Below are 27374 nucleotides of genomic sequence, written 5' to 3'. Positions count from 1 at the left end.
TATATATCTTTGTCTCCAGGAAGCCAAAGAGTAGTGCCGCATCAGAAACACGCAGGTAAGAAGAGAATCCCAAACCCCAGTTCCTTACCTCTTGGGTGAGTCTGGGTCAAAGCAAGTCTTGCGGACATCAGTCACTTCAGGATCACAGCAGTCCCCATCATCAAAATCATTCAGCATGTTGTTGCACTCCACATGACAGAGTCCATCTCTGCGATTCCAGGAGTAGCAGCGGCCCTGAAGGCGGCAATCACCCCCATCGTAGCCGGTGAGTGGATGCTCACACTCGGAGTCACAGTGATCATTGCCAATCTTGCTGGGCTCACAGTTAACGAGCACGACCCGGTGGCGCAGGGTGGAGTTGTGGACCCGGTGGACACTCAGCTGCCAGCTGATGTTGTAGCGGCTAAAGGCCTCATTCAGTGCCACGTGCTGCCGGCGGATTTGGTCATCACTCACAGTGGGATGCAGCCCCTCATCGTCACAGATGTTCACCACCTGGTAGCGAATCACTTTCTCTCCCCGAAGGGGCCCATGCTTATTGTACTGGGAGATCAGTTCCACATTGTCACAAGCTGTTTGCCCACAAAGTGGGGGCTGCAAAGGTGACAGAATCTCAGGCTGTGACTCAGAGTCCTGGAGAACCGCAAGTCGGGGATAAGCCTCATCTCTAAAGGGAGCCCACTGTTCCTTCAGAGGGTCAAAAGTGGCTGTCAGGATCAAGGTAGTCAATTCATCTGCTCCACTTGGGTGCTGGGGACTGTGCTGGAGGTGGGCTTGTGAGAGAGCAGTCGACCAGATGACCAGTGTACCCAGATATCCACGGAAATAATGCCCATCTTCCGAGCTGTCCCCTCCCAGGAGTAGAGAGCGGCAAGATGCCATGAAAGGGCTGTTGAGTGGACCAGACTGGTCAGGACTGCTAGCCACTCGAGTGCCATCCACATACAGAGATATATGCTGTCCATCATAAGTGGCTGCAACGTGAGTCCATGTGCCTGGCTGGTAGCGGCTGTGGCCGGTCACAATTGTAGCTTTCTTCACCCGGTCAGTGCGAAGAGAAAAGAAGAAGCGAGCGTCTCTCCTCCCCGTGTCCTTCCCTGAGCGGATCCCCAGGGCCCAGCCCTTGTCATTGGCTGTGTGGGAGCAGTTATCAAACACACCTGGGAAAGAAGGAAGAGTTGTGGGGAGAAAGACAAGATACAAAGGGAGTGGAGAAAAGGAGAGGAAAAGTCCGTGTAAATAGCAAGAACCTAGGTTTTCAGTTCCCCACACTGGCTGCCTGCCCACACTCCCATATCAGATACATTGACAGTATCTGATATAACAAACAAAAAAGAAAAGCAAGACAATCCCATTCAATTTAGCTCTTTCTGGTATTTTCAAATAATCAAGGTAGAAGCCAGGAGGTAGACTTCCAACACAAACGATGGTTACCCTTCGCTGTGAATATCCTCCATGCTCAGGGACTCAGGGCCTCCTTCCCTAGACTGACTCTAGAGTCGTTTCACTTCCTCAGAAGCCCCGGGACAGTCACAGTTTCTGAGACCAAAAAGATCATTTTCTTCCTTGAACATTGAAAGGATGTTTCTCGTGAGGAAAATAAGGCACTTGTAATATCCAAATATCTTTCCGAGCCCACTGCTCCTCTAGTACAATAGTCAGCAACAAAGAACAGCTATTTCCCAGACAATCCAAAATAACAGTGGTCCCAGGGGCCAAGCCTCAAGATTGAGAAAGTCGGTTAGGAGAATGGCCATTTTCTATCCAGTGATGTCTATCACCAAACACAAACAGGACTCCCCAAATAAATGAGACCCTTGCATGCATTGCCCCACTACCCGGCTCAGAACAAGCGCTAGACCAATAAATTCACTAGAATAAATAATAGCAGAGATACCTGCGGATACGAACTCTGAAAATGGGGGCAGTAAGGAGCATGTTAAGGACTTGGTGGGAGAGCCACAGATGGAAAAGAACCCTCAGGCAGAGGGGCGTGCTTGAGTCCCAGCATGACAGCTCCTGCTTAGTAGCTTCTTCTTGCATATCCTAAGGCAATGATTCTCAACCTGTGGGTCAGGATCATTTTGGCAAATTTCTATCTCCAAAAATATTTACATTACGATTCATAATCATTGCCAAATTACATTTATGAAGAGTACCAAAAATAATCTTATGGTTGGGGGTCACCACAACATATTAAAGGGTCACCGGATGTGGAAGATTGAGAACCACTACTCTAAGGAGCATCTTTATTAATAAACTACAATGAAAGCATTACACTTCAATGGAAACACACAGCATGATAAATGTTCTACACTGATGGATGATTGATAGAGAGTATTCGGATCTGGTGCCTGAAAATAAAATGAGTGTTGTTCTCCCCTGGACTATTAGAAAATCATTTTATCTATTCCCTGAATTCCTGTGTAATCTAAGCCAACAATATTTGTTTGTGGGTGGTATAGATGTATTAGCAAAAGGCTTCTCATTCTTTTTCCTTTTTGATTAATTCTTTGAGAATTTTATGTGATATCACTTTTATCATATGCATCCCTTCCTCCAACTCCTCCCAGAACACCCCTTCTCCATCTGCCCTACTTTGTGTCCTCACTGAGGGAAAAATACATCGATTCCAATTTGGGAGAGCATGTTTTCTTTACGGCTTCCACTTTCATGGCAAGCAAATAGCTACACTCTCATAAATGGCAGAATGTCTTCTCCTGTCCCTGACATAAAATAACTTGAAATTTGAGAGACAAATGAATTCTAAACAATATAGTGCTTTGTCAACTGAATAGTTAAACTTTGAAGAGTGATAATTGCATATTAATTATAATATAAGATAGTAAAGAATAATAATTAAATTTTGAAGAATGGGTAATGACTAATTACAGTGCAATTCCAACTTGTCAATATTGGTTTTTGATTTTTTTGCTTTATTTTCTGGTTTTGTTTTTTACTTTTATTCTTCTATTAAGAGAGTTTAAGAACTACTTCTCTAACAATCCTTGCATCAGGTGGATTTTCATAAAGAAGGCAAACTTACTATGACCAATACTAAGTTCCCTGCTTCATCGTTTCTTCTACTTTACATTCTGAAAAGTACAGTATTACCTTAATTATGTCCAATCTCTGTCCTGTGAACAAAAGTGCCACATTATTTAGTATGAGTACCATAGAGTCACTGATAGCTCAGCTACATGCTGATTATTTTTTTAAAAAAATTGTAAGACTGTGTTACAAATAGCTGCCTACACAGGCATGTATAAAGGATTGGAGCATAGATATTTTAGATAATTTTTAATAAATTGTTAATTAAATTCAGTGGCATTTTTTTGAAAACTTTAGTCTACCATCCTCAGAACGCTATTTGATCAACAATGCAGTAATTATTTCTACTTAGTTGTCTCACCAGAAGCTATAAAGTTCTCAAGTTACTAATTTTCAGTGTTTGCTAATTTTTGTAGTGCAAATTACACCCACAGTGCTACTTTTAGGCTGCTAATATGATGTCACTGCACATGGTATTGGGAAGAGAGGTGCACACTTGGCTCTGCTGAAACAGTAGGAGACAGTTCCAAGAGCTCCAGACGGAAAAGGAACACGGATCTAAGTGGCCAAATGTCTCCCTTTCTTTCCCTCTGACTGAAGTAGACTCAGCTGCGTCGCAGATGATGTGACTTTCTGTCGTTTGAAGGTGGTAAATATTGCCTCCCCTCTAGGTCTTGAGCGATTGGATGTCTACCTGTGCACCAGTCGTACCTGTGAATAAAATCTGTCCATTCCCAGCCTGCTCTGCATGGCCCTTTAATTATAAGCTGGAACTACAGGGCAGCCTGGCACAACTCCCCAGGAGCCCTTAGGAATGACTCTCAGCCCTTCTCAGTTGACCCCACCAAGCGGAAACACGATAAATTTTGTTTCATGGAGGAAAAAAAATGACAGAATCGCCATATTGAGGACATGTCTCTCTCCTCTCAGTCTAGCACAGAGGACGGCAGAACCCGCAGGAGCGGAGCCAACACAGTATACATGGTGAAACGCAGAGCTTGTGCAAGAGTGGGATTTTATAACTTTGGATGTACATGTGATAGAAACAAACACATTATAACTGGTGTTTATTCATCAAAGCCACATTCTTGGGAAGAACAGAGGGACCAGATCGTGAATATGATTTATGAAGTCACTCAGCAACAAAATGAACTCTGATAGCCCATGGTTAGAAAAATCAGTTCAATTCTCAATTAAAAAAAATAAAAAAAAAAACTAAAAACAAAAAAAAAAAGAAAAATCAGTTCAAGTGATGTAACTCAAAGGGTGGCGGTGGGATTGAAGCCAAACATTTGAATCACATCCTCTTAAAACTTAGATAATAATTTTCCAGCGCTCCCTTCTAATTGCTCTCTGTTATAGATCGATGTTTACTAAATTTACACATGGCTAAACACCTTATGTTATATTAAACTGAGTGTTTAAGGGGATAAAGTAAATTCAGGGAGTAGATTTATATCTTGTTCTTGTGTTTATGTTCTGAACTCTCAAAACAATATATTTAGAAGCCATGGTGATTTTAGCAGGTCATATACTCAAGTGTCTTCAAGAAAAAAAATTTGCTTCCAATTCTCTACTACTATTAATTACTAGCATTTGAAATTAATACAGTCAGTTACCCTTAGGGAAAAGGTCCTTCTCTCAAACTAAATTATCCTCAGAGCAATATGAACAGTTCTAATAAAATGTGAGCCTCAGAGCTAGAGTGCTGTGAGTAACTGGTTGGTCAGGAAATTTTCAGCACAGTCCCTGTATAGACATTACCCTGATTTTTTTGAATGTTGCAAATCCTTTCTTTATGCTTAGGAGAGCTGCTCCTTAGGCCAAAATGCAACAAAAGAAACTTGAGCTACCTTTTACTAAGGCTTTGCTGTGTTGTAACCATGGTTCATATACCATCCCTATTAATGTACCACAAATGTAGGCTCTGAAATGAAATATTCTTCCCTGAAGACCAAAAACTGAGCACTGAAAGATGGGGAAAGTGATTCACAGTCTCTCATCTAGCAAGTGCCAAAAGCAGAGATCGAAACCAAGCCTATTCAACCAAGATGCCCATCTTCTTTCGATTACAGTAAAATACTTCAAATCTTTTTTTTTCTTTTTAATGTTATTGCTTGGAAGCAAAAAGAACGACATGAGCTGACAAATGTGGGATTAATAGATTTACAGGTTGCCTTTTTTTTTTTTTTTTTTTTTCCGTGCCGCCTGGAAAATGCACAGGCCCAAATCCACACCTGGAAATAGTTTGAAGGAAAAAGCCAGTGACCAGCAAGGACATCAGCCAGAAACCCCATTGACAGGCAGACTTGCTGAATATTTGATAATGTTTCTTGGTGGTCCACACGCTTATCTGTGATAAATAGTTACCAAGTCTTAAGGACCCAAGGCCAAGCAAGGAGACGTGTTCTGTTGAATCCAGAACTGTGGCCACAGAGAAGAGTGCTGAGGAAAGGTATTGCAAAGGACAGGAAAGTGACTTCACCGCAGTGGCTTCCATTATTTCACAATTAAATCTGCAATGGTGAAAGAGGAGCCTGGCCTTGAAGAAAATGAAACTAGGAAGTCCCCTCTAGGGGCTGTCTCCACCTCTTCAATCCAGTGGCTGTCTCTCCCAATCTGTCATCTCCCTCTAGGAATTGTCTGTCATTCGCTTTGACTAAGACCAGACAGAGGTGAAAACTCCACACTGGCTCCCAATGAGGAAGAAAACTGTCATCTAGGAACTGTAAATGTCAATGACAAACTAAAGGAAAGAACTAGAAAACTAACCTGCTGACGTTCGGGAAGCCATTGTCTTTCTAATTCTGATTTGACAGCAATAGTAAAGATAGCATCCTGTGCCCTTTACATCCACAAAACAGAACACCCGTCTGTATTTCTGGAACAGTAAGCCAACTTTTTTCAGTGTTGAGACAAATGAAGATGTTGTGTTCCTTTTGATGGGGCTACATAGGTCCAATGCTGAGGAAGAAGCTGTGTTCATTCTCCTGGATCTCCCCAGTGAAGCATACCTCATAGGCATGCTATTATCCTAACAACATCCCCACTATGGACCCAGAACCACAAATTGTGTTATATCCATCATATTATCTGAACTATTGCCCATCTATTGAGAGGCCCTTCAAAAATTGTCTTAAGTTTCATCTTGCTTGGGCAGTCCTCAATCTTGACCATCCTCACTGAAGTAGGCAGCCTGCTAAGTCTTGTTGTACTGGTATTTTTATAAATCTATTCATCTAGGTCATTTGGGACTTCGCTGATAAAAAGGAGGTTTGGGCTGAGATATCTGAATTTCCCACAGGGTCACGAAATGGTGGGGTTTTCTTCTTTCACCCTATCTACTCTGCTAGTGACATCTAACTGAGCTGTGGAAGTCCTGACTGGCAGAGAGCATATTCCCCACCAGGCCCCCAATAACCCTGAAGTTGCATGTGGTGCATAGGAATGAACAGAGGGAAGCAAAAGAGCTCAGGCATGCCCCTTGCTGTGCAACTAGTTGTTGACTTTCCCCAGTATGTTCGATGTGCTTTTCCCGAGCCGTTCTATAACAAGCTGCTTTCTTTTAGAGCCTACACAGTTGGAAGACAGTACATATGATGAAACTTCTTGAGAGCTTTTCTTAGGCAAAGCCTCCCCTGGAGACTTCATCCATGACAGATTCTCACAGAGGAGCTCACTAAACAACAAGCTAGAGAAGCAGGGGGAAGGTGAGGGCTGGGCAGAAATGATGCTCTTGGCAAGAACTGGGCTGAGGAGCCTAACTTCCAAGAAATCCCCATGGCAGCGTTTTTTGCTCCACACCTCTGGGGGATTAAAATCAGGATCGAGAGTCCTGCTTCTCAGAGAAGCTTCACCAGCTTCCAGGAAGGTAAGGCTTCGATCAACAAAACAGAAGAGTCATGCCCAGTGTCATCAACTCTGGGAACTGCAAAAAACATGCCGTATGGTGTAAGTTTGTTTTTAGGAGGGAAATGGAAAAAAGGACAGGGGAACGGGTGGGGGGCAGTTTAGGTCATGATCATAAATCAGCCTAATAGAAGGCAAGGTCGTTTCTCAGGGTATTATGCCTGGGTCTACCCCCCACATGTATATGATGCCTTCTGCAGAACTACTTACTCAACACCCATCAGCCTCTCCTCATCACACACACACACACACACAGTAGAGAGATTGCAGAAGGGCAAAAAAGACAAGGAGGACAAAGAAAAAGGCTATCCATCAAAGAGCAGTCTACCTGGCAGATGCAGGACTATGTGAGCAGGAAGATGGGTAGAAAGGAAAACAGAGAGAGCCCAAGGAGGTGTTTTCCAGCTGTTCTAGATAACTTTCTTCCAAGACAGGATCAGGCACAGCTTTTCATCTCTGAGTCCGACGTTTTACAAATTACAGCACAGAGTTGGGGAAAGTCCCCTGGGGACCATCTCACTAGCATCTTTCCAGCAAACATTTCAACCTCTCTTTACAGAACACTTTTCATTTTAGTCACGCTCTCATCACAGACATGGATGCAAGAAGCCAGGAAGGGTGATTTCCCTGACACTCCACAGGCCACCCAGGCATACAGCGGGAGTCCACCAGGCAGGTTTGCACAGACAGGAGAAGCAAATAATGATGGTGTGGAATATAAGAACCTAAAGAAGGGCATAGCCTCAGAAAAAGGAGGCTCACATGTGATCCTAGAGAACGTAGCTTGCACGGGTTCTGGCACTGTGTCCATACAGGTTAGCTACTCTTGGGGATTAGTCTTGTGACTGGGTGGAGATGAGGCAACACAGGAAGCTGAACCAAATCACAGCTTCTGCATACTGCCTGGTATCCGCAGGCTGAAACTAGATCTAGAGACATATAGATTTGGACTCAGCGGAACTCAAGAAATACCTGAAACCATGCCTTCCAACAGACTTGCAAGTGAAGCTGAGGGGTTGAACCTCACTATGCTATGAGGAGCAGGACCCCAGGATGGCAGTAGTTGTGCCTGTTGTTATCATATCAGAAATGGAATCACGGGTTGCCTGTGTTAGGTGAGTGCTTACCACTGAGCTACACGTCTAGCTCCATCTGTTTTGTTCTAATGTTAGTAGGGATCAAATATACAGTGCACATATTAAAACCACAGGCTAGCACTAGGCTATACCCAAGTCCCCAGTTAGCAGGATTTCAAGTCAGACCAGACTGTTTCTTGGAGAATAAGTGTTGATTAATTTTGCATAAGGCTGAAAATTCATCGAGTGAATATAATACATATATAATGGAAGTAAGCAATAATCCATGGAGGCCAGAGTTGCTATCAGAGTAATCAAATTACAGTTGTAATGTGCCTTGCTGAAAAGTGGCCAGTGCCTTCATAGTTTCCAGGGCATCCCTAGGATATCCCTACCCCATCCCAAGAGCCCTACATCTCCCCAACAAGCCTTGGAGACCGAGAAATGACCAAGAAGGGCCAGGTCATCAGTCAGCTGAAAACCAGGTTGTTTAGCAATTTTGTGTGTGTGTGTGTGTGTGTGTGTGTGTGTTTGAAAAAGCAGGTTATGAAGTAGAGCAACTGGATCAGGCAAAGAGTAACCCCACAACCCTGCCAACATGAGATGGTCCCACTTACCTTAGCTTTTAGGTCCATAAAATGGACATAATAAGTAGTGCTGACTTATAGCATGAGAGAGAGGATGAAAAACACTAACACTTGTAGAACTATTAAGAATGATCAGCACCCATTGAGCAGTTTGTGGTGTACCCATGGCTATGGTCATTATTTTAGCACATGGAGGTCCATCTCTTCAAGAAACTTACAAGCTCCCTGAGAGCTGACAGTCCTTCCTTAGAGTTCCCCTGATTCCCATCGTATCAAGGCCTGAATCTTGCCCATGGTAGGAATAAGTAAGTCATTACTAGCTTGGATCCACAGAAGGTTTTTAGCAGAGTTGTCAACGGCATCCTCCCAACTGAAAACATGTCACACAACAACTCTGTTTTCTCTAATTAAAACATAGAAAATTTAATCTTTCACCCTCTACAGCTCACTCCCGCAGAGGGAGTAGCTACTCATCTGACCTAGCAGGGCTCTGCCCCAAAGGCAGGGCCTATAAGGAGGCATGCTGACTCTCACCTCCTCTTCCTTTAACTACTGGGGATAGGGAAGAGTAAAGAGCCCTTCTCATCCTTGTCCCCTCTAACTCATCCGGGCAGCTTCCTCCAGACTCAGTGCTTTGCCAGATACCACCCATCATCTCAGTATATTTGAGCAATACTAAATTGTTTTTCCTCACATAAGCAAAAAAAAAAAAAAATAGTGGAAGTTTAATAAGTATTGTCGTGTTCCTTATGTGTAGTCTTTGCTACAAAGAAGGGTTTGAGGGAGAAGGGAAAGAAAGTCTGAGCAATTTAAAACCTGGGGAATTCTGTTTGTTTGTTTGCTTATCTATTTATCTGCTTATTTACTAGCAGATATTATTTGTGCCTTTCAGAATAAACAGTATGAAAGTTCCTGAGCCTCAGTGAACTATGCTGATTCTGTAGCTAAGAAATTCCCTTAAGAGCTAGTCAATGCTAGTCAATGGCTTGAAGTTGACTGCCTAGGGTTTACACGTGAGCATCTATAGTGGGGAGAGGGGTAGAGCAGCCTGCTGTTTCTCATCAAAGGTTGAAAGCTGTCTGCAGCGTGCTTTCCAATCAAGATGATCTCTCCCCTTAACAAAAATGGGAAGGCCAGTAGTACAGCATAATTCTTCCCCAAATGCAGAAGGCAAGAGATGCAAATTCTGAGGGAGGCAAAGTCATACACCAGAGAGAGTCTGGAATAGGGCAAACATTCATCCTGACATAATACCATGGCCTCCAGAGCCCATTAACCCTCGGAGAGACACAGACACACAGTGGTACCCTTAGCCCCACGTATTCCCCTTTCTCCACCGTCCTCTACCTCCACCTCCCAAGAACTCTTCCCTAATGCCTGAGAAACAGCTCCAATTCCAATTTCCTATTGTTTCATTTCTCCATCAAACAAATGACTTTGAGAAGTCTCTCAGGAATTTGTTTAGCAGTGCCTTTTAGTAGGTTCAATTTACAGAATCAATACCACCCTAGGAAATTCTTAAACAGTAGTCCGTACATGCTCAGTGGTCCTGCAGTACATGAGTTAAAGCAAGCTTGGAGGAAAGACTTTGCCTTGAAAATAACCTACCACTATTGGTCAGACGACAATAGACTCTGCAGAGCAAGTTTTCTTAATCTGATACGTTAATTGCTCTTGTAACATAAATCATTTGCCCAGTGGCTACTATAATCATTCAGTTATACATGCTATCTGGGCTTAGCTAGTAATACCTAAATGTTCATACCTCTGCCACACAGTCACAAGTCACCTAAGAGGCCTCTGCTTTCAAGGAACAAAGCACTGAGAGACAGCCCACTCAGGACCACATACCCGAAGGCTATGCCCATCAGACCTAAATGTTCATAGTGATTTTGTGTATCTGTACAACTGTGTCAGACAGTCAGGGCTTATGTTCTCAAATTGAACCCAGGTGAGTCTTCAGAGGCCTGTGTTCAAAGAGCATTCTCTTAGCTCAGACCTCTGAGTAAACCCCTGCCTGGAATTGCTCTGCTTAGTCTCTGAGGAAACAGGGCAAAGGAAAATATGTGATCATCTAATGAACTGATAGTTAGGGTTAAATAAGGACTAAAACCATCTTTTAAAAAAATAGAAAAGAAAAGAAAATCATATCTTACTAAAAAATCTTCCTAAAATCTTTTCTTCTACTTTCCAATGAGAAATTTAAATTAAACAGAAGCAGCCAGGAAGAGCTGAAATGAAACCAAATTAGAAGCTGCCGCCGTTTGACTCTAGGAATGTGCCTCACTAGGCTGCTGTTTTCACAGACAAATGTCTAGAATCTTCATCTCTCAGTATCGCAGCTGGTCCTCTCTATCCACACCTGAGAGTGTGGATATAGCTATAGAAGGAGGAAAGATTGTTCCATGTGCTAATGAAGGATTTTAGTGACTAGCTTTCTTTTTCAGTCTCATCTTATAATTGCAGCCTTCTATTTGCCTAAAAGGCAGAGTAAGCAGACCATTAGCTGGTTAAGGATACTGTTTGTCCAGGACTCAGGTAATTGAGGTTCCACTGCTAATAAGTCCATGAACTGCGTGGATGTGCAGGCAGCAAGTGTTCAAGCCAAAGACGTTTTTAGGCACTAGCATGGGTAAGGAAGGCCATGAGGAAGAGAAGCAAAGAAGGCAGACCCAGAGAGCCTAGCTAGCAGAGTTCTCTGCACCACCAGAGATGAAACAGCCACCATCACTGGTCAGGGACTTCCTGCGAAGTAAGTATAACTCCAAATTCATGGTTAGTTCAATGTAATCACTATTCTTATGTTGACAGAGGTTTCTGTCCTACCCAGTCCCATAGTCATTCAGTCCCAAAGAAACACACAGAGGTCTTCATTAATTATAAACTGGTTGGCCTAGTAGCTCAGGCTTTCTTATTAACTAATTTTTACATCTTAAATTAGCCTATAATTCTTATCTGTGTTAGCCATGTGGTTTGGTACCTTTATCAGTGAGGCATTTTCATTTTGCTTCCTCTGCAGCTGGTGATGACTGTAGACTGTGTCTTTCCTAATCCCAGAATTCTCCTGTTCTGATCGTCCCGCCTATACTTCCTGCCTGGTTGCCCCACCTACACTTCCTGCCTTGTTATTGGCCAATCAGTGTTTTATTAAAATACAAGTAACACATCTTTACAGGGTACAAGACCATTGTCCCACAGCATTCTTAGAGAAAAATTACTGTGGCTCCAATTTTGCAGGTGAGGGATTTTGCATTGTGAGTAATGGACTCAAAACTAGAAGTCCAAACCCCAGAGCTGGTGATGCTTCTCAACAGTTAGAGGTAATAAACTTCACAGGAGGAGGAATCATAGGCAGTACATTTACAGGAGGGCAAGGAACAGGTAGACCATGTGGAGAAGAAAGAAAGAACTCCCAAATAGCCCATAACTCTGAGATATGCTTCCTATTAAGTAGTCAGAAGAGACCAAGCTCTATGTCTACAAGGTCCAGAGTATTCTCTAACTATTCAATAAAACAAGGTTCCTACTCTATCCCAGGATCTGCCCTGAGGCTGGGTGACAGGAATAACTGAGATCCAGAAATGTCTGGATTTGCTAATGAGAGACCAGAAGGCTCACCTGCTGAGTAGACATGCTGGGACTGTGACTTGGAACTCTGAGGAATGTTGCAGGCTAGTAGAAGGCAGGGTCAGGAAGGAGCATGTTGGAAGAACTGCCAAGAACAGAAGGGAACAGCTGCCTCCCTTTTCAGGGTCTGAGCTACACACTGCCATATAACACTGCTCATTTCCTAGAAATGCTGAAAGCACAGAGTCAAAGAGACAAAGAGGGTGAGGCTACCATTTCAGGCCTCTCCTCGGTCATGGCCTACCCCTGGCTGAGTTCAGGCCAATCATACCCTATGCTCTGTCCAAGGGCCCATTAAGACCACCACACCCAAGGAGGGATCTTGCTCCAAATTACCTCTAGCTTCAGGATCGATGCCACGGACTGGATAATAAGGATTATAGGGATATTCTATTATACAATTATTTCAAATTATTAATGTGCCTTGAAACAAACATTGTCTAAGATAGACGGTTGCTACGGTTCATGTTTACAAGTATTCTGTGTGAAGCAGGAGGTTTAAAAAAGTATTGAAGGCCTACATTGTGTTAAATAAACATCTGCTGAATAAAAGAAGTAGTGAGCGAGTGAACGAAAAAATAAACTGAGCTAGGAGCTGCCTCTGATTCTACATTATATTAAATTAAAATGATTTCAATGTCACACATAGTAGCTCGGCCTGTGTGGATGGGGCCTTCACTGACATAGAAAATGGAAGAGGGCAAGAGGTTAAAGAGAGAGGAGGGGTTGCCTCTGAGGCAGGATCTCAAGGTCAGACTTCAGCTCTGTCTGCCACAGGTGGGTGACCTTGGCTCTGTGTACTCTGACTAGATTCTCAGCTCAGCACGCACTAGCTACATGCCAGCAGGCAGGGTCCTATTTCTTTCTGAGCTCTCCACTTTGTGTTCTGCCATTCACGCCGTCCTGAAGACCTCTTGAGTTGCACAGTCTAAACTGTAGTGCATGACACAAAGTCAGCCTTATGGAAGTTGCCAAGGAAATATCACTGTGATAACCCCTTGCAATAACTGAGTCCACCTTTGCACACTTTACATTTATGTTTATTTATCTCCTATTAGTCCCCTATGTTTATACTTCTCTCATTTGAGATCACTAGTTCTTTAATATTTTGCCCTGAGCCTTGGATCTCCTGTAAATGGACACTGCTCATTCATTTTCCAGCCGCCCACACCCGAATAATCTCACAGAAACTATATCAATTACAACACTGTTTGGCCTGTTAGCTCAGGCTTCTTATTAACTAACTCTTACATCTTAATTAACCCATTCCTATTATTTTATATTTTACCATGAAGTTCATGGTTTGTTACCTCTTGCTTCTTGGGCAGCTACACGGCATCTGCCTCCTTTGGCAGCTACATGGCATCTCCTTGACTCTGCCTACTCTCAATATGTATCTCTTGCAGCCTGGCTATATTCTTCCCCACCGTAGGCCAAAGCAGCATTATTCATTAACCAATAAGAACAACACATATACAGAAGGACATCCCACATGTGTGCCTTCATCCCCCTCCTCTCATCAACAACTCTACTAACTAGAATGTTTCTTCTATCCAACTGGAGTGAAACAATTTTCCATAAACTAGTCTATGACTCCCACCTGCTGAGTCCCAGCCCCCACCCTGGTGGATTTCTTGGCACCTTGTGCCATATGACACTATCTTTCACTTTTGCCCTAGTTTTGCCAGCAGCCAGACCTGACTCTGCTTATGGCTCATCCTCACACAGCTAGTCATGGCCATGATAAAGATTATAATCATTTATAAAAGCCTCTCATCAGACTGTGAGCATCTTGTAGGCACAGCCCTTAGTTAGTCTTAATTCTCTAACAGAGGGCATAATGTCTGACACTTCACTGAATAGAAGCTTAATAAGTGTTGCGCAAACGAATGACTGAACATGCATAATACGAAACTACTTTCAAAACCTGCCCAGGATGTACAACAAGTACTTGGATAAAAGAGACAAAACATTAAGTTAGTGCCTAAAGGATGGAAGGCCTGATCAATGTTTCAAAGCTCTGTGACCTCACCTCTGGTCAGGTAACTGGACTGCCAAACTAGCAATGAGCCACAACTACTGCCCTTGCTATCCCAACTGGTTGTCATGGCAATGCTTCAACTTCAAAATGCTCTGAAGCCTTGGCTTCCTGTTGCTGTATTGTATATTTGAGAAGAACCACTTTTCTCCACCAGTGACTTCTGAGTCATAGAGAAAACTCTTTTTGTTTGCCCTGAGTTTTATTTCTTGGCTGTTTTCTTTCTTTTTTAAGAAAGATTGTTTTAAAGCAGGTAGCAAACACAGGAAAGGAAGAATGTTGTTATTTGGGGGACACATACTTGGCCAAGAATTATGCTCTCTGGCAGGGACAAGAGTAAGAGCGCATGTGCTGTGAACAGAAACAAATCTGATGAGGCCCTGAAGAAACCTAGCTCCATGCCCTCATGGGCAGAGGCATGAGATTTATGTACTTATTTGTGACATCAGGAACTCAAGCTCCTGAACCTGCAGGGTGCATGGCCTCGGGATCCAAATGAAGGTGTTGCCTTCTCCTTAATAAATGCCAAATAAGGTGTTTATTTGGCCTCCACAAGGTCTGAACTAAAACAGGAAAGAGAGGGAGCCAGACCTCCTGGCATACACATTCTGAATGAATCAGATGGCCAGTCCCAGAGGAACAAGAAAAAGCGCATAAGAAAGGAAGGAAGAGGCAAGGAAGGACAACGCGTGGCTGGTTACAGGCAAACAGACGGATTTGCTTGTTCTACCAAAGGTGATTCCCATTTTACAGCTCTGCCTCTGTCACTCTTAGCAAGCTGTGCTACATGCTTGAAAGGACACCCAAAGGCCTCTGTGGTTCCTATCTAGTCCTTGTGTACTGGGAGAGATCAAACCCCACAGGGACAGGCCTTAAGGGCCCACCATGCAGCCTGAATTCAGAAGCCTCACTCAGTACATTGTGCATCCAATGTCAAACAGCCCTGCAAGAGCCTTTAACCTTAACAAGGTTGGAGGACTGAAGAGAGAAAAGACAATAGCACATCAGCTACTAAGGAAGAAGGAGTGAAGCAATGGGATGATCACCCTGTCATGCTCAGAGGAAATCCATCTGCCAACGACCCCACACTAGACAATTAGATGATTCAAAAGTCTTGGATCTAAAGTTACAAGACTTTACACCAAGCCCTAACCAGACTGTGCTCAAGCACCCAGCTAGCACAAAACCAGAGGAATGTCATGATATTATAAGGGAGCCCTATCAGCTCTATCTTCCTGTTTCCTTTCCATGATGATGCTTCAGAATCTGTGATTCCTGGGTGGCTTGGTGTTCTCCATAAGCCTGTTGTTTGGAGTTCACCAGGTGGAACACAATAGAACATGATGGATTAGCACGGACCATGTGGAATGAGAAAACGAGGCCAGAAGAAATATAGAAGAAGCATGGTCTTCCGGAAGAACCCTCTATACCAAAGCTCTGCAAACAATTACTGAGGAGCAAAGCCCAGCATGACACTTGCTTTGATAAAGTTTTATTGGAGCACAGCCGAGCAGTGTGGTTGTACATCAGCTGCAGTGATGAGCACTTACTAGGAGCAGAGCTTAGGAGTTGCATCATAAGCTGTAAGGCCTACAGAGCCTGAACTATTTAGCATCTGGTCTTTTTCAGAAAAAGCCTGCCACCCACGACCCTCTGTTCACAAATGTGGAGTGTCCTTTACCAGTCCTCAGGAGCAGCCGCAGCAGTCCTAAAGGAGCTTGTGAGGCATTCAGAGTCCCAGGCTTCCCCAGTAAACAGAACCCAAATCTGCATTTAGGGAGCAGAGTATAAGAGCAGATGTCCAAACGGGGTTAAATATGCAAAGATTTTGTTAGATTAAAACAACTCTGAAATAAAATATGGAAAGAGCTAGAAAAAGCTGGGAGAGCCACCAGCCCGTGGTGTTAGCCTGACCCTAGGAAGAGGGGAAAAGAAGGAAGCCATCCAAGAGTGTTTTGGAAGGCCTTTGATGATACCTGGGCCAGAATCAACTGTACGAGGATCTGGTCTTCCCTTATCTTTGCCCCTTCAGGGAGGGGTGGTCTCCATACAAACACAGTCCGCGGTCAAAGAGCTCCCTGTGTTGGGTCCCTGAAAAACATACTCCCTCTGCATCTGCTTCTAGGTGGACCCCAGCTGGCCTCTGTGCACACTGAGGTCCATGCAGAGATGCTCTAGAGCAGTTATTGGCACACTTCCCTCTTCAGTGATGAAGGGCCAGACCATACATATTTTAGGCTTTCCAGGCTGTGCGGTCTCTGTCACAACCACTAAACTCTGCCATTCACCGTGGAAGCAGCCACAAGGAACACATAATCAAATGAGCGTGGTGTGCCTGATCAGACTTCATTTATGGCAACAGCTTCAACTTTAGAGATGATGTGGCTCATAGGCCATAATATGCCAGCCCTTGGTCTATAGATGAGGATGAAATTCCCTTAAAGTATCCAAACTTTTGCTCATATGAGATAGATGGGGGGGGACCTCTATTGAAGGCTTGTGCTTAGCCCTTTCCTTCAGCTGCTCTTCAGATACTCTGTAGGCAGCAACAGCAGAACATCACAGCTATTGCCCTGGATCCCTACAAAAAACCTCCAGTTCTAGAAAGTTCTTCTCATCCCAATGGGAATTCAATTGTCTAAACCAAGTTTACTCTATAAACATAACTTCTAGAATTATTTGATTCTAACATTCCAGTAGGTGTTTGGGGATGACAAATATTAGTTGACTGTGCATATTGCTCCTAGGGGATATTCAGTTGATAGGAATGAGAGCCATGCCTAACTAATAAGGCAAGAAGCAATGTGCAGTCCAGGAAAGCACTCAAGAAGATCTATGGAAGGAGATGAGACAGAGGGAGAGACACAGAGAGAAAGGCCACTCTACATATATCACCAGCGAGGCTCCTAGGGATGAGGGTACCAGAGTGAGCTGTCAAAGGTGATCATGCGAGGTCAGAGTTGCCACTCAAACTAAACAACATCCACATGCTTCCCCAGGAGCCATGGAGTCTCACAATGAAAACTCTAAAGCAAAGATGTTAAATCATGACCATCAGGTCTTATGCTTCCTTTATGCATCTCTTGGTCACTAGAGAGGGCAGGGCCACCACAGGAGACAACCATGTACCCTCACATGAACAGCTCGGGTGCCAGAAAAATTTCCACTACAAACTTCCCTGGGAATCGGAGTCCTGATCCAGAAGTTGGATCTGAGAGGAACAGGGTGGTTCCCCGGGGTCTAGTGAGGACAAACACTCAGCTGGACAGAGACCCCTGTTTTCAGGGAAGCTCTGGGAAAGAGGCAGATGCTGCTCCTTGCCTATGTGAGTCTTTAGGATCAACGTGGCCTCCTTGTATTCTCCTCCATCCATGCCCTCATGCCTTCTCCAAAGACCTGCATTCCCAATGATCAAGAACTCTTTACCCTAAAACGTCATCCCATACACGTCACTCACACAGAAAAGCTAGCAATAGGTACTGAAGAGGGATGCGATGTCAGCTGTCTCTGACTATGAGGAAACGCTGATAAATGTGTACATTTTTTTCTATTAAGTAAGCACAGATCTCATGCGATATTCAGTAAGGAAAATAAACATTTTAGCACCATTGCCCAACTGATCTGAAATAGTGGTGCTCAAAAAAAAAATCAGATGAAACTTTTTAATGAAATAAATTGATTCTTTTGGACATTTTAGTCTACCATTTTTATCTTGAGACATATTGTGAAGAAAAAACTACTTACAGTCATTCTTGTTTCATAGATTATAAAATTAAATTCCTAAGGAATTTATGTTAATATCTCTGCTGAGAAAAAATTAGAATTAAATTAGAAATTAATTTAATTTGGATGTCTCCTGCTAAATACCTTTAATGTCTCTGGTAAGTATACAAGTCCCACAGCCAAATCTTGTTTGGGCAGTTTATCTACACAACTTATTGGAAACACTTCTCTCTTCAGGCAGTCTCCTTATTTCTCTCTTGTTTGGGAACTTTTTGTATGGAATCATATATATGTAACTCTATTTTTCCTTTGATTTTTCAATTTGAGAAAAGCATAGCTCAGAAAGAAAAAAAAAAAGAAGAAGCTGGATGGATTGCCAGAGAGGATTGTCCCGTTCTGTGTTAAAGAAAAATTCGATTCCAAGTCTCTCTGTCCCCAGGCTCTACACTGGGACATGGTGTAAAGTTTGGGCACTCAGTGGACCAACTTCATGTCAAGGACAGCTTCTCAGACATCTTTGTATTCCCCCTCAATGACTTGCCACACTTTACATGGCAAGGCACTCAATAAATATTTGTTGGATTAAGAATTCTGGGCTTGGGCTCCAACCTACCATGGACTTAGTGACTCAGTGTCCTGTAGCTCAGAGCTGCAGGTGGTTACTCAGCTGGGCGACTTCAGGGAACATTTGAAATCAATTATGGGTGCGGAGGAACCTATTAAAATGTTCTCTTTTGTGTATGTTGGGGTTGAAGGAGAGGAAAGGAAGTTGAAGGGGCGGGAAAGACTCAGATGGTTTCAGAGTTGGGTACTGGACCTTAAGGAATCCACACTAGGATAGGACAGAAGACGGCTTATTCAACCACTAAATTCTAATGGCCCAACCTAATGGGCTCCTAACCTCAGGCTTCTCCTAGCTTGCCACAGAGCCTCAGTGTGCCAGACCTTTAACTGGCTACCTTTGTGAAGAACCCCACCACAGAGCAGTCCTCTCTCTGCTGCCACAGGTCAGCTCCAGCTGTGGGAAACAGGCAACTTCAGAAGTTCGACTTTTAAGAAAGCCCAGAGGGTGGCCAGGAGGGGTCCTCAACACGTGAAGTTTGCATGCCCTGCGTTGCCCTCAACCCGCATGAAAAGCATTCTTGCAACTCATTCTGGAGTCTGACTTGTTTCAGAAGAATGCGGGAACTTAGAGTGCAGGGAGAGGGTAATTCTAGCTGATTTTGTTTTCTTCACATCTTGCTAGAACTACAAGTTAGTCACAACTCTCAAGAAAGCTGCTTAAGCTATTCCAGACAGGCCTTTCAAAAAAAAAAAAAAAAGACTTATATGAAGTGGACCCCGAGGGATGCCTACCAATAACATTTTGGGAGAAGGTGATTAAATTACAGCCCAGAGGCTGGGACAGGACAGCCCTCAAGGAAATGAGAGACATTCCCCACTTTGTGGCTTCCGAGTCTCCCGAGCATGAGACAAGACTGCCACCTAGTGCTCTGTGTTGGAACTCTTCCCTAAGGCTCCACAGCTGTGGGTAGGGGCTTCTTTTGCTGGGACTGGTGTTGACTAAATTATTTGAGGTCTCTGCTGAGGAGAAAATACCCCAAGCATTGTAGGTAGAGGATTTAGAAGCTGGTTTGAGTTAACTAGGCGGAACTTGAGGTTTGAAAGCTGCCGGCAGAGTGTGAGCCAAGCCTTGCAGCTTGCTGGCCACCCTCAGAGGAGCAACACATGTACAGCTCCAGGCTTGTGTGTGTATCTCCCAGAAAGCTGATTCTACCTTGTCACTCTGTGTAGCTCAAGTTCCACCATACTAGGAGCTAGTGACCGGCTTGAGGGCTCATGCCATTGGAAGAAAGAAAGAAAAAAATGAATTGTTGAGAGATGTGTGTAAACGCATGCAAAGTAGAGACTCGTACTACTGAGAATTTGACTTGGCAACCTCATGCTGTTCACAGGTGAAATAACAGCATTTAAAACAATGAGTGGGCCTGGATGCTAAGTTCTCAGCAGCTCGCTTGCTGAGCCCGAAGAATAGAGACCTTGTTGTTAACCCCTGCCTCCCACAGGCTTTTACCCTAAGTCTTCCGAGGATAATTTGGACCATGCACAAGTCTGAAGAAAGACAGAGGATGGAAGACGGGGCAGACAGGTCTGGTTGTCCTCTCCACTTCCCCTTCTAGAAGCAGCCTTGAGAGAGAAGTTCCCGAATACCGCAGGAGCCAGTTAGGTTTGAGGAAAAGGAAACTTTGGAAGCCAAATTGCTGAAGAAGATTTCCTGCCCAGTTTTACATGCTTAGAAGCTAAGAGGGTTCTGAGGGGCTCGGGAAGAATCTGGAAGTGTTCTGTGGTGGTACGGAGAGAGTTGCTGGTGATAGACAGGCAAGGCAGGGAGGCACGTGGAGATGAGGGTATACATGCCAGAGGGGAGGCCAAGAATCCTGGACCTGGAGTCAAATCTTAAATCCCTCTCCTTGAAGAGTGTGAGACAGGACTGGAGAGGTAAATGCAGAGGGTAGGTGACATGTTCCTGTTTTCCAGGACTGGACTTTAATAACCCCGAGCAACAACCCCTCAGAGCCTCCCACATATATTCCTTTTGGATCCTCTTACTCTTCCCAGCCAGGGAACTGGTTCCAGGTCCTCTATGTTTCTGCTGCAGGAGGAAGCATAGTCAGAGCCGTGGGCCTCCATCTAGACTGCAAGCACACAGTCTCCCTGGCAGATGGGCACTAGGAAGCCAGACTAGGCAGCAGGAAGATGTCATCTGGGGAAACTGTGAAGCTGCCAGCTCCGATCAGATAATCATCTCATTATTTCTTCCATTTTGGCCCCAGAATAAGGATTTCCGTCTTATTCTTTCTCTGCCCCCACCTAGTTCCAGCCTGGCCCCTTCTCTCACCCCCTCTCCCACCCAAACCTAAAATAAAGCAAAGCCACATGACTGGAGAGTGCTCAGTGTCTGGGAATCCCAGATTCCAAATAAGAAATCACAGCCAAAGAGGGGGAGACAGAGTGTCCACAAGGATGTTCCAGCGACACCCCGCTGGAGGAGGCTCCTGCCCTCCGGATTTTTTGCCTAGTCTGCAACTCATTTGGAGGCACTCGGGCAACCTGAGTGGGATTTGTTTGTTTGTTTGTTTTGCTTTGTTTGAGGAGCTAGGAATTCAGGAATTCTGGCGGTTTTTCCCCCTAACCTGTCTCTGACATAAACCTCCTTGCCTCAGTGTCTCCATCAATGGAACGGAACTGACAAACAGGAAAGGGGGTTTGACTAATCCAAATTTGCGCCATTATTTTTTTCTGATAAGCATCGGATTGTTTTTTAGTTAGGGTATGAACTAACCGGTCACATTGTCACATTCTCTTGCATTCATATCATTACATTTTGTGCTTATTGTCCCCACTCTCTTTTGGCGGAATGTCTAAAAGAATAATGAAACACCAAAGGATAAAATATACAGTCAAATCCCTCGCTCACCCCTTGCCAGAAATCAACCTCTCACAGCAAGAACTCCAAACCAAGCCCTTTTCTTTGTCCTTCTAGGTATTTCTCTGTTAATCAAAATAAGCACAGGTAACAAGCCCAAGCCAGTGTTTCTGGTTAACATTATAGAGTTGGACATGATAAATAACACTTTCATAGTTAGGTCTTCATATAACAACCACCAGGGATAGAAGTCAGGACCCTGGCCTGGAAGAGCCCATCTTTCCCAGTAGATCTGTTGGGGTGAAGCAAAGGGGATCCCAGGACATGGAACAGGTGCTGCCTTCCTCTCTAGCTCCCGGGTGGCAGCCTAGTTCCCGTGCTATTTGGACCCAGCTGGGCATTACTCACTGCTGCCATCGCTGGGCTGTCACCTGCTTTCCAGAGGTGCCTGAGTATCCCATGCTAGACTATGGGAAGCAGGGTGTGACTCCCCTTCCTCCTTGACAAAAAATCCAAGTCGGTTTCCTTTAAAAGGGGGGACGAGCTAAGCTGAGGTCTCCTAAGTGCAAGCACAGTGTATAGAACTCCAAGAGATCGATAGCGGTAATGATGTCGTGGGTAGGAGTCATCTTTCCTCTGATGATGCCTGCGGTACTTCTGCTCTGATAAATAAACCCCACACCCACACAGCCCCTCTGGCCAAGCCTTCCTAGCTTGTCTGCTTTATCCTGTTCCCCTTCTTGTGCTCTATGTCTACCCACAACTGAAATGGAGCCGGCCACACACCCCCAGGAGCTGAGAAAGCCCAGGAGTAGAGTGGGACATTACCTGCAATGATGGCTGGGTTGTTCTGTCCTCCCTCTGGTCTCACCCAGGCTTCCACTGTGAACGCCTCCCGGGGAATCTCTGCCAGCACTTCTGGACGCAGCAGCAGCCGCTCCCTCTTCCCAGAGAAGTACAGTACAGGCAATCCTTCTTGAGGGTTAAAGGTCTCTGCTCCCCAGGCAGAGCCCCCTCCACCATTTTGGATGGTGCCCTCCAATGGACTGTCACTAACTCCGTGCTTGAGGGGGTTCTTAGACCAGAGCTGGAAATCTAGAGGGGCATTCTGGGGGTCTCTGGTCCTATCTGCTGCCTGCCTCTTCAGCAGTTGGCGAGGAAGCCTAGACCTGGCCTGGCCCTTCCTCTGGGTCTCTGCTGTGGGTCTATTCTGGTACGCAAAGGTGGCGATGGTGGAGGCAGCAGCTTCTGAGCTTCCCCGAGTCTCAGGCCCACCTAGAGCCTCCTTGGATCCTCCGTTGCCAAGATAAGTGTCATCATCTCTCAGCAGCTCTGATTGCCCAATAGGACCATCCCCTACCCACAGGGCAGCGGGCGGCTCAGGCTCCCTCCTCACTCCTGCTGGGTTCTCAGTCAGGTCTCGGGGAACCACACTTGGAGCCTGTCTCTCCATGCCTGGTTGACTCCATCTTCCATACTGGGTTCGCTTCTTCCCCAGAGCATAGGGCCTTGGGTAGCTTTGGGGTCGGCTTGGGTAGACCCCAAATAGATGATGCTGAGGAGCAGTTCTCGGTCTTCGGATCTTAGTCCCCAGCCAACAGTGTTCCCCTTCCAGCACCTGGTTCAGTTGTCCCCTCTGGGCCAGGAATTTTTTGCGTGTCCAGCCCAGCTCTGAGTTGGTGGTACTGAATGCCCACCCAGCCAGGACCACCAGGCTGACTCTCAGGACCTTCCAACACATCATATCTCCCTCAGCTGGTTCCTCAGAACCAGAGGTCAGCTTCTGGGTCCCACACAAGAATGACAGGGGGAAGAGGAAAAAGACAACCAGCCGTGGATTTGAAGTCACCAGGGAAATTATTCACAAACCAAACTTTTTCAAGTAGCCCCAAAAATATGTCCCACCTGGCTACCTGTCCTGGGAATTCAGCCAGCCCCCTGTGGCTTCTGTCCCTCTGGCTGCCCTGCCAGGTTTTCTCCTGCCTTCTCCCTTGACCTCTCTTCTTGCCTGATTTCAGTCCTTCAGAATGAAGTTAACTGTTCTTACTTTGAAATTCCTCCCAGAGACCTCAGGCTTCCTTTTCTTCCTTCAGGCATGCCTCTCCTCACTAATACTACAAGACTATGTATGACGTAAGCCAAATTCTCTCAAAAACACAGCACCCTAGCTGCTCATTCAATATAATCTCATTCTCAAATGTTCTCTTCTGCCTCTTCTTCCTTCCCTAGGAGTTAGAGTCTCCTTTTTGAGGCCATCATCCAAAACATATTCAACTTAAAGCAAATTGCTAGGTAAACAAAACAAAACAACAGAACTTTTAGACTGAGACACAATTTGATGCTCGCTATCTAAAAATGCAAAAACTAATCTGGGGGCATAAAAGTCTATGCTGGTACTTAACTTGCACTCTTCAGATGTCCTCAGCCAGGTGTCCATGCAGCTTCCAGTCTGCCTGGGAAGGTGAGCACTCCCTCAGCTTGGCGCTCAGGGCTGTTGACTATTGAAGAGAGGTTTTTATCCCCATCCAACTTGTTGGTATGCTGCAAGTCTCTGTAAAGTTCTCTGGCTGCCAGTCTGCTGCTCTCTTGACCAAATGAGGCTGAGAACCCTTGGTTTCACCTTCTGGGAGCCTGATGGGTCCCTGGAAAGATGAATAAAAAGAGCAATATGAACCACATATAGGTCAAGGGACCCGGTCCCTTCTGTTTCTCCTGCTCCCTTTTTCTCTCTCTCTCTCTCTCTCTCTCCCTCTCTCTGCCTGCAATTATCTTCCTGCTTTTTTTTTTTCATTTAAAGACAATGATGATGTCAAAGCTAATAAGTTTGGTGCATCACTCCACCTACTCGCTGTCCCCTCCTTCCTCCTGAGTTCCCCCACCCCCACCTCTCAGAGGCACAGGGGACAGATGCTCCTCTTGGTTTCGCCAGTAAACATCTCGGGCTTTCTCTCTCAGCAGCCGCAGCCTACACAATCAATAGAAAACAATCAATACTGTTTTGGAGTGTGCCTTTCTGTGTGTGCCTTTCTCTCTCTCTCTCTCTCTCTCTCTCTCTCTCTCTCTCCACACACACACACACACACACACACACACTTTGAATGGACCTGGTCAATAAACACACACTAGTCTTTTGGGGACCATTCACATCTCTTTCTTTTGATTTATCACAAGCCTCATTTTTTTTTCTTATTTTACTCTGTCATTTCAGATTTAAAAGGACAATACCAGAATCCACTTCCTATTGGACACTGGAGCAAAGGAGAAATCAATCACCCTGCCGTGAGAAGCATTAAATGGAAACACCATGCACTCCTAGCATAGAGGCAGTCTTTTTTTTTCCTCTCAGAAGTTTCTCAGCCTAAAGTTAGTAAAAGTCACCATATGCCGAGTGAACAAATAAACAAATGAGGTGCTCAAAATAAGTAATTTACACAAATGAACAGCTAAACTGAGGTAGCTATTTTTTAATTGATCTGAAATGAATGGGCAAGATAGGCGAAGTGAGCACTGTGAGTTTAACCTCTGCGTTGTTTGCCTAGGTGTGAGATGCCAGCTTTCTCACAGGGTTTCCATCCCCTACAGGAACATGCACGTGCACAGAGCACACAGACAGACACATGGACGCACGCAGAGAACAGATCTGAAATCCAGACACAGGCATGCTGGCCCACAGGTAGTATAAAATAGGTACCAATAGGCACTGAATCTTTCTCTCAAGCAATAAGAAAAATCACTTACACTTTCAAAATCACTGCTTCAGCTGCTCATATCTAAATCACACAGTCCACATGCTCTGGAGTAAGACCATGGTGCTTCCTTCGTCCTGAGTCTCCTTATCTTTCTGAACTCCTCTACTCCAGCTGAGCACTGACTTAGCTGCTTTAGAGATGCGGGGTCCTGTGCACCCTGCTTCCCCATGTAGCATGGAATAGAGCCTCCAAGCAAGTCCCCAAAGAAGCTCCCAGCTCATGCACGTGGATGTTGCTGAGCAGATACCCCTTGGTCCTCAATTGTCACTTTTTCTAGATCACTTCCCTAGCTCCCTTCACTTTCCTGACTCAGTTTTCCCCCCTTGAAGCAGATCAAGAATAGAAATTGAGACTGGGGGCGGGGAATAAAGAAAGCCAGAAAAGCAGAGGAGAGGAGGAGGGAGGGAGGGAGCCAGGGAAGAAAAAGAGACAGAGACAGACAGAGAGAAAGGGGGACAGAGAGAGAGAGAGAGAGAGAGAGAGAGAGAGAGAGAGAGAGAGAGAGGATATCAGGAAGAGGTAGCTTAGCTTAAGAGGAAGAAAGATAATCAGGTAAGAAAAGGAGTCATCCCCCCCTTGCCACCCCAAGGATCCTCAGAAAAACATCTCCTACCATTCATTTCAGGAAGGGGGGTAGCACATCAGGGAAGGGTTCCGCCTGCTTGTCTCCCCCTTTGAGTGTGTGGGTGATCTTGCATCCCCTATAGGACTCTCCTGGCTCTGAGCTGCTAGTAATCCATTCATAAGGTTTCAAGAGGCAACACAAAACTCAATCTTCCAGTTTAGTTTCTCTCTCCCCCCCTCCATTCCTTTGCTCACCACTCTCCTTCAGCTCTTGGCAGTCCAAAGTTTAAAAAAAAATGTTGAACCATTTCTGTGTTTTCCTCCTGTTGTAACTTTGGCTGTGACATCATAACCCTGCCCACCAACACCCCACCTCTCTCCCTTTCCATCCCCCCTCATCAGCCCCATGCCCCCAAACACTCCCCCCACCCACAAAGAAGAAGGTCTCCTGTCAGCTCCAATGTGTGAAAACACAAAGCTCCTGGAAGGTGCCCCCTCCTTCCCCTCGGTGCCCCTCCTGCCTCCCCCTCCCTGCCTTACCCACCGCTCAGCCCGGCTCTCCAGGCTTTTAACAATGATCCCATCTGTTTGACATGTGCGGAAAGGTGGGCTGGATTCAAATAATCTGTCAAGTGAATCGGATCAAAAACACAGCCACCCCCCTCCTCAATTCCATCACACACACTCACACAGACACTCATACCCCAAGCCGGAGCAAAAGTGTGAGAGAAGTCAGACTTACACAGCACCCACCCTTGATGCCAGGGAGACAGACACCAAACATGCCAAAGGAAAGCCCAAATTTATACATATATAAATTCTGTTGCTTATTTGTTTATGAAAGACACCCACACCCCAAGTCTTCAAGCCCTCTCCCTCAAACCCTGCCACTCCGCAAAGTGCACAGATTTGAAAGCTGGTAGAATCTGTTTTGAAATCTCCAACGAGAGGGTTTTTCCCCCTTTTTTTTACTCCAAAGCACTATCTGTGGCGATCAGACTCAAGCAGGGTTGCCAGCAAATGCAGGAGGCCCCTTCTAGGGTACAGGCTTTCAAACCAGCGAAGCTACAGGGAATGAATCTAAGGACACACAGCAGGGGCTGGCTGAATTCATTTTATTTTGACGGGGTAGTTGGGGGAGGAATATCATTTCTGAAATGCCCAAGGAATGAAAGGAGAGGATATGGATTTCCTAAACAGTTCTTGCAGGAGGAGCCGTGTCTTGGTTTGCAGGTAAATCTAGAAGGCAAGAAATTGGAGCTGTCTGTATAAAGGAGGACGAGAGAGGACAGAGAGGGAGAGCAGAGAGAGAGGAAGAAAGGAAAGGGAGAGGAGCAAGGGAAGGGATGGGGAGATGGGGAAGGAGAGAGAAGAGAAAGGATGAAAGGCAGTTGGGGGGCAGAGAAAGAGGAGAAGAAGGGAGAGAAGAAAGCAAAGGGAAAGGGAAGGGAGGAAGGTGAGGAGGAGGGGGGACAGAAGGAGAAAGAAGGAGAACTGGAAGAGGGAGGGCAGGAGGGTTGGAAAAGAGGAATCTGGGAGGACGAAGGACTGGGAGAGAGAAGTGGGGAACACAAGAGGGGAGGATGAAACAGGGAAGGAGGGAAGTGAGGGAGGGGTGGTGAG

The 27374-nt window shown here is 45.2% G+C and overlaps 1 protein-coding gene across 1 annotated transcript in view; it reads right to left on the bottom strand.

Annotated features, from left to right (window-relative positions):
- The window catches only part of Pappa2 (pappalysin 2), a 249125-nt gene extending 225828 nt beyond the window's left edge, over nucleotides 1-23297 (bottom strand). Inside the window, exons 1-2 of the mRNA XM_050135420.1 lie at nucleotides 22267-23297; nucleotides 89-1160 (exon numbers count right to left, since the gene is read on the bottom strand). Of these exons, the coding sequence (XP_049991377.1) occupies nucleotides 89-1160; nucleotides 22267-23182 (1988 nt within the window). The 5' untranslated portion in view covers nucleotides 23183-23297. The remainder of the gene's footprint in view (nucleotides 1-88; nucleotides 1161-22266) is intronic.
- Nucleotides 23298-27374: the final 4077 nt, after the last annotated feature.

The sequence above is a fragment of the Alexandromys fortis genome, unplaced genomic scaffold (assembly GCF_014885135.2).
Source record: "Alexandromys fortis isolate MF-2015 unplaced genomic scaffold, M_Fortis_MF-2015_v1.1 scaffold_21, whole genome shotgun sequence".
Classification (NCBI taxonomy): domain Eukaryota; kingdom Metazoa; phylum Chordata; class Mammalia; order Rodentia; family Cricetidae; genus Alexandromys; species Alexandromys fortis.
This window is presented reverse-complemented; position numbering and strand designations above follow the sequence as displayed.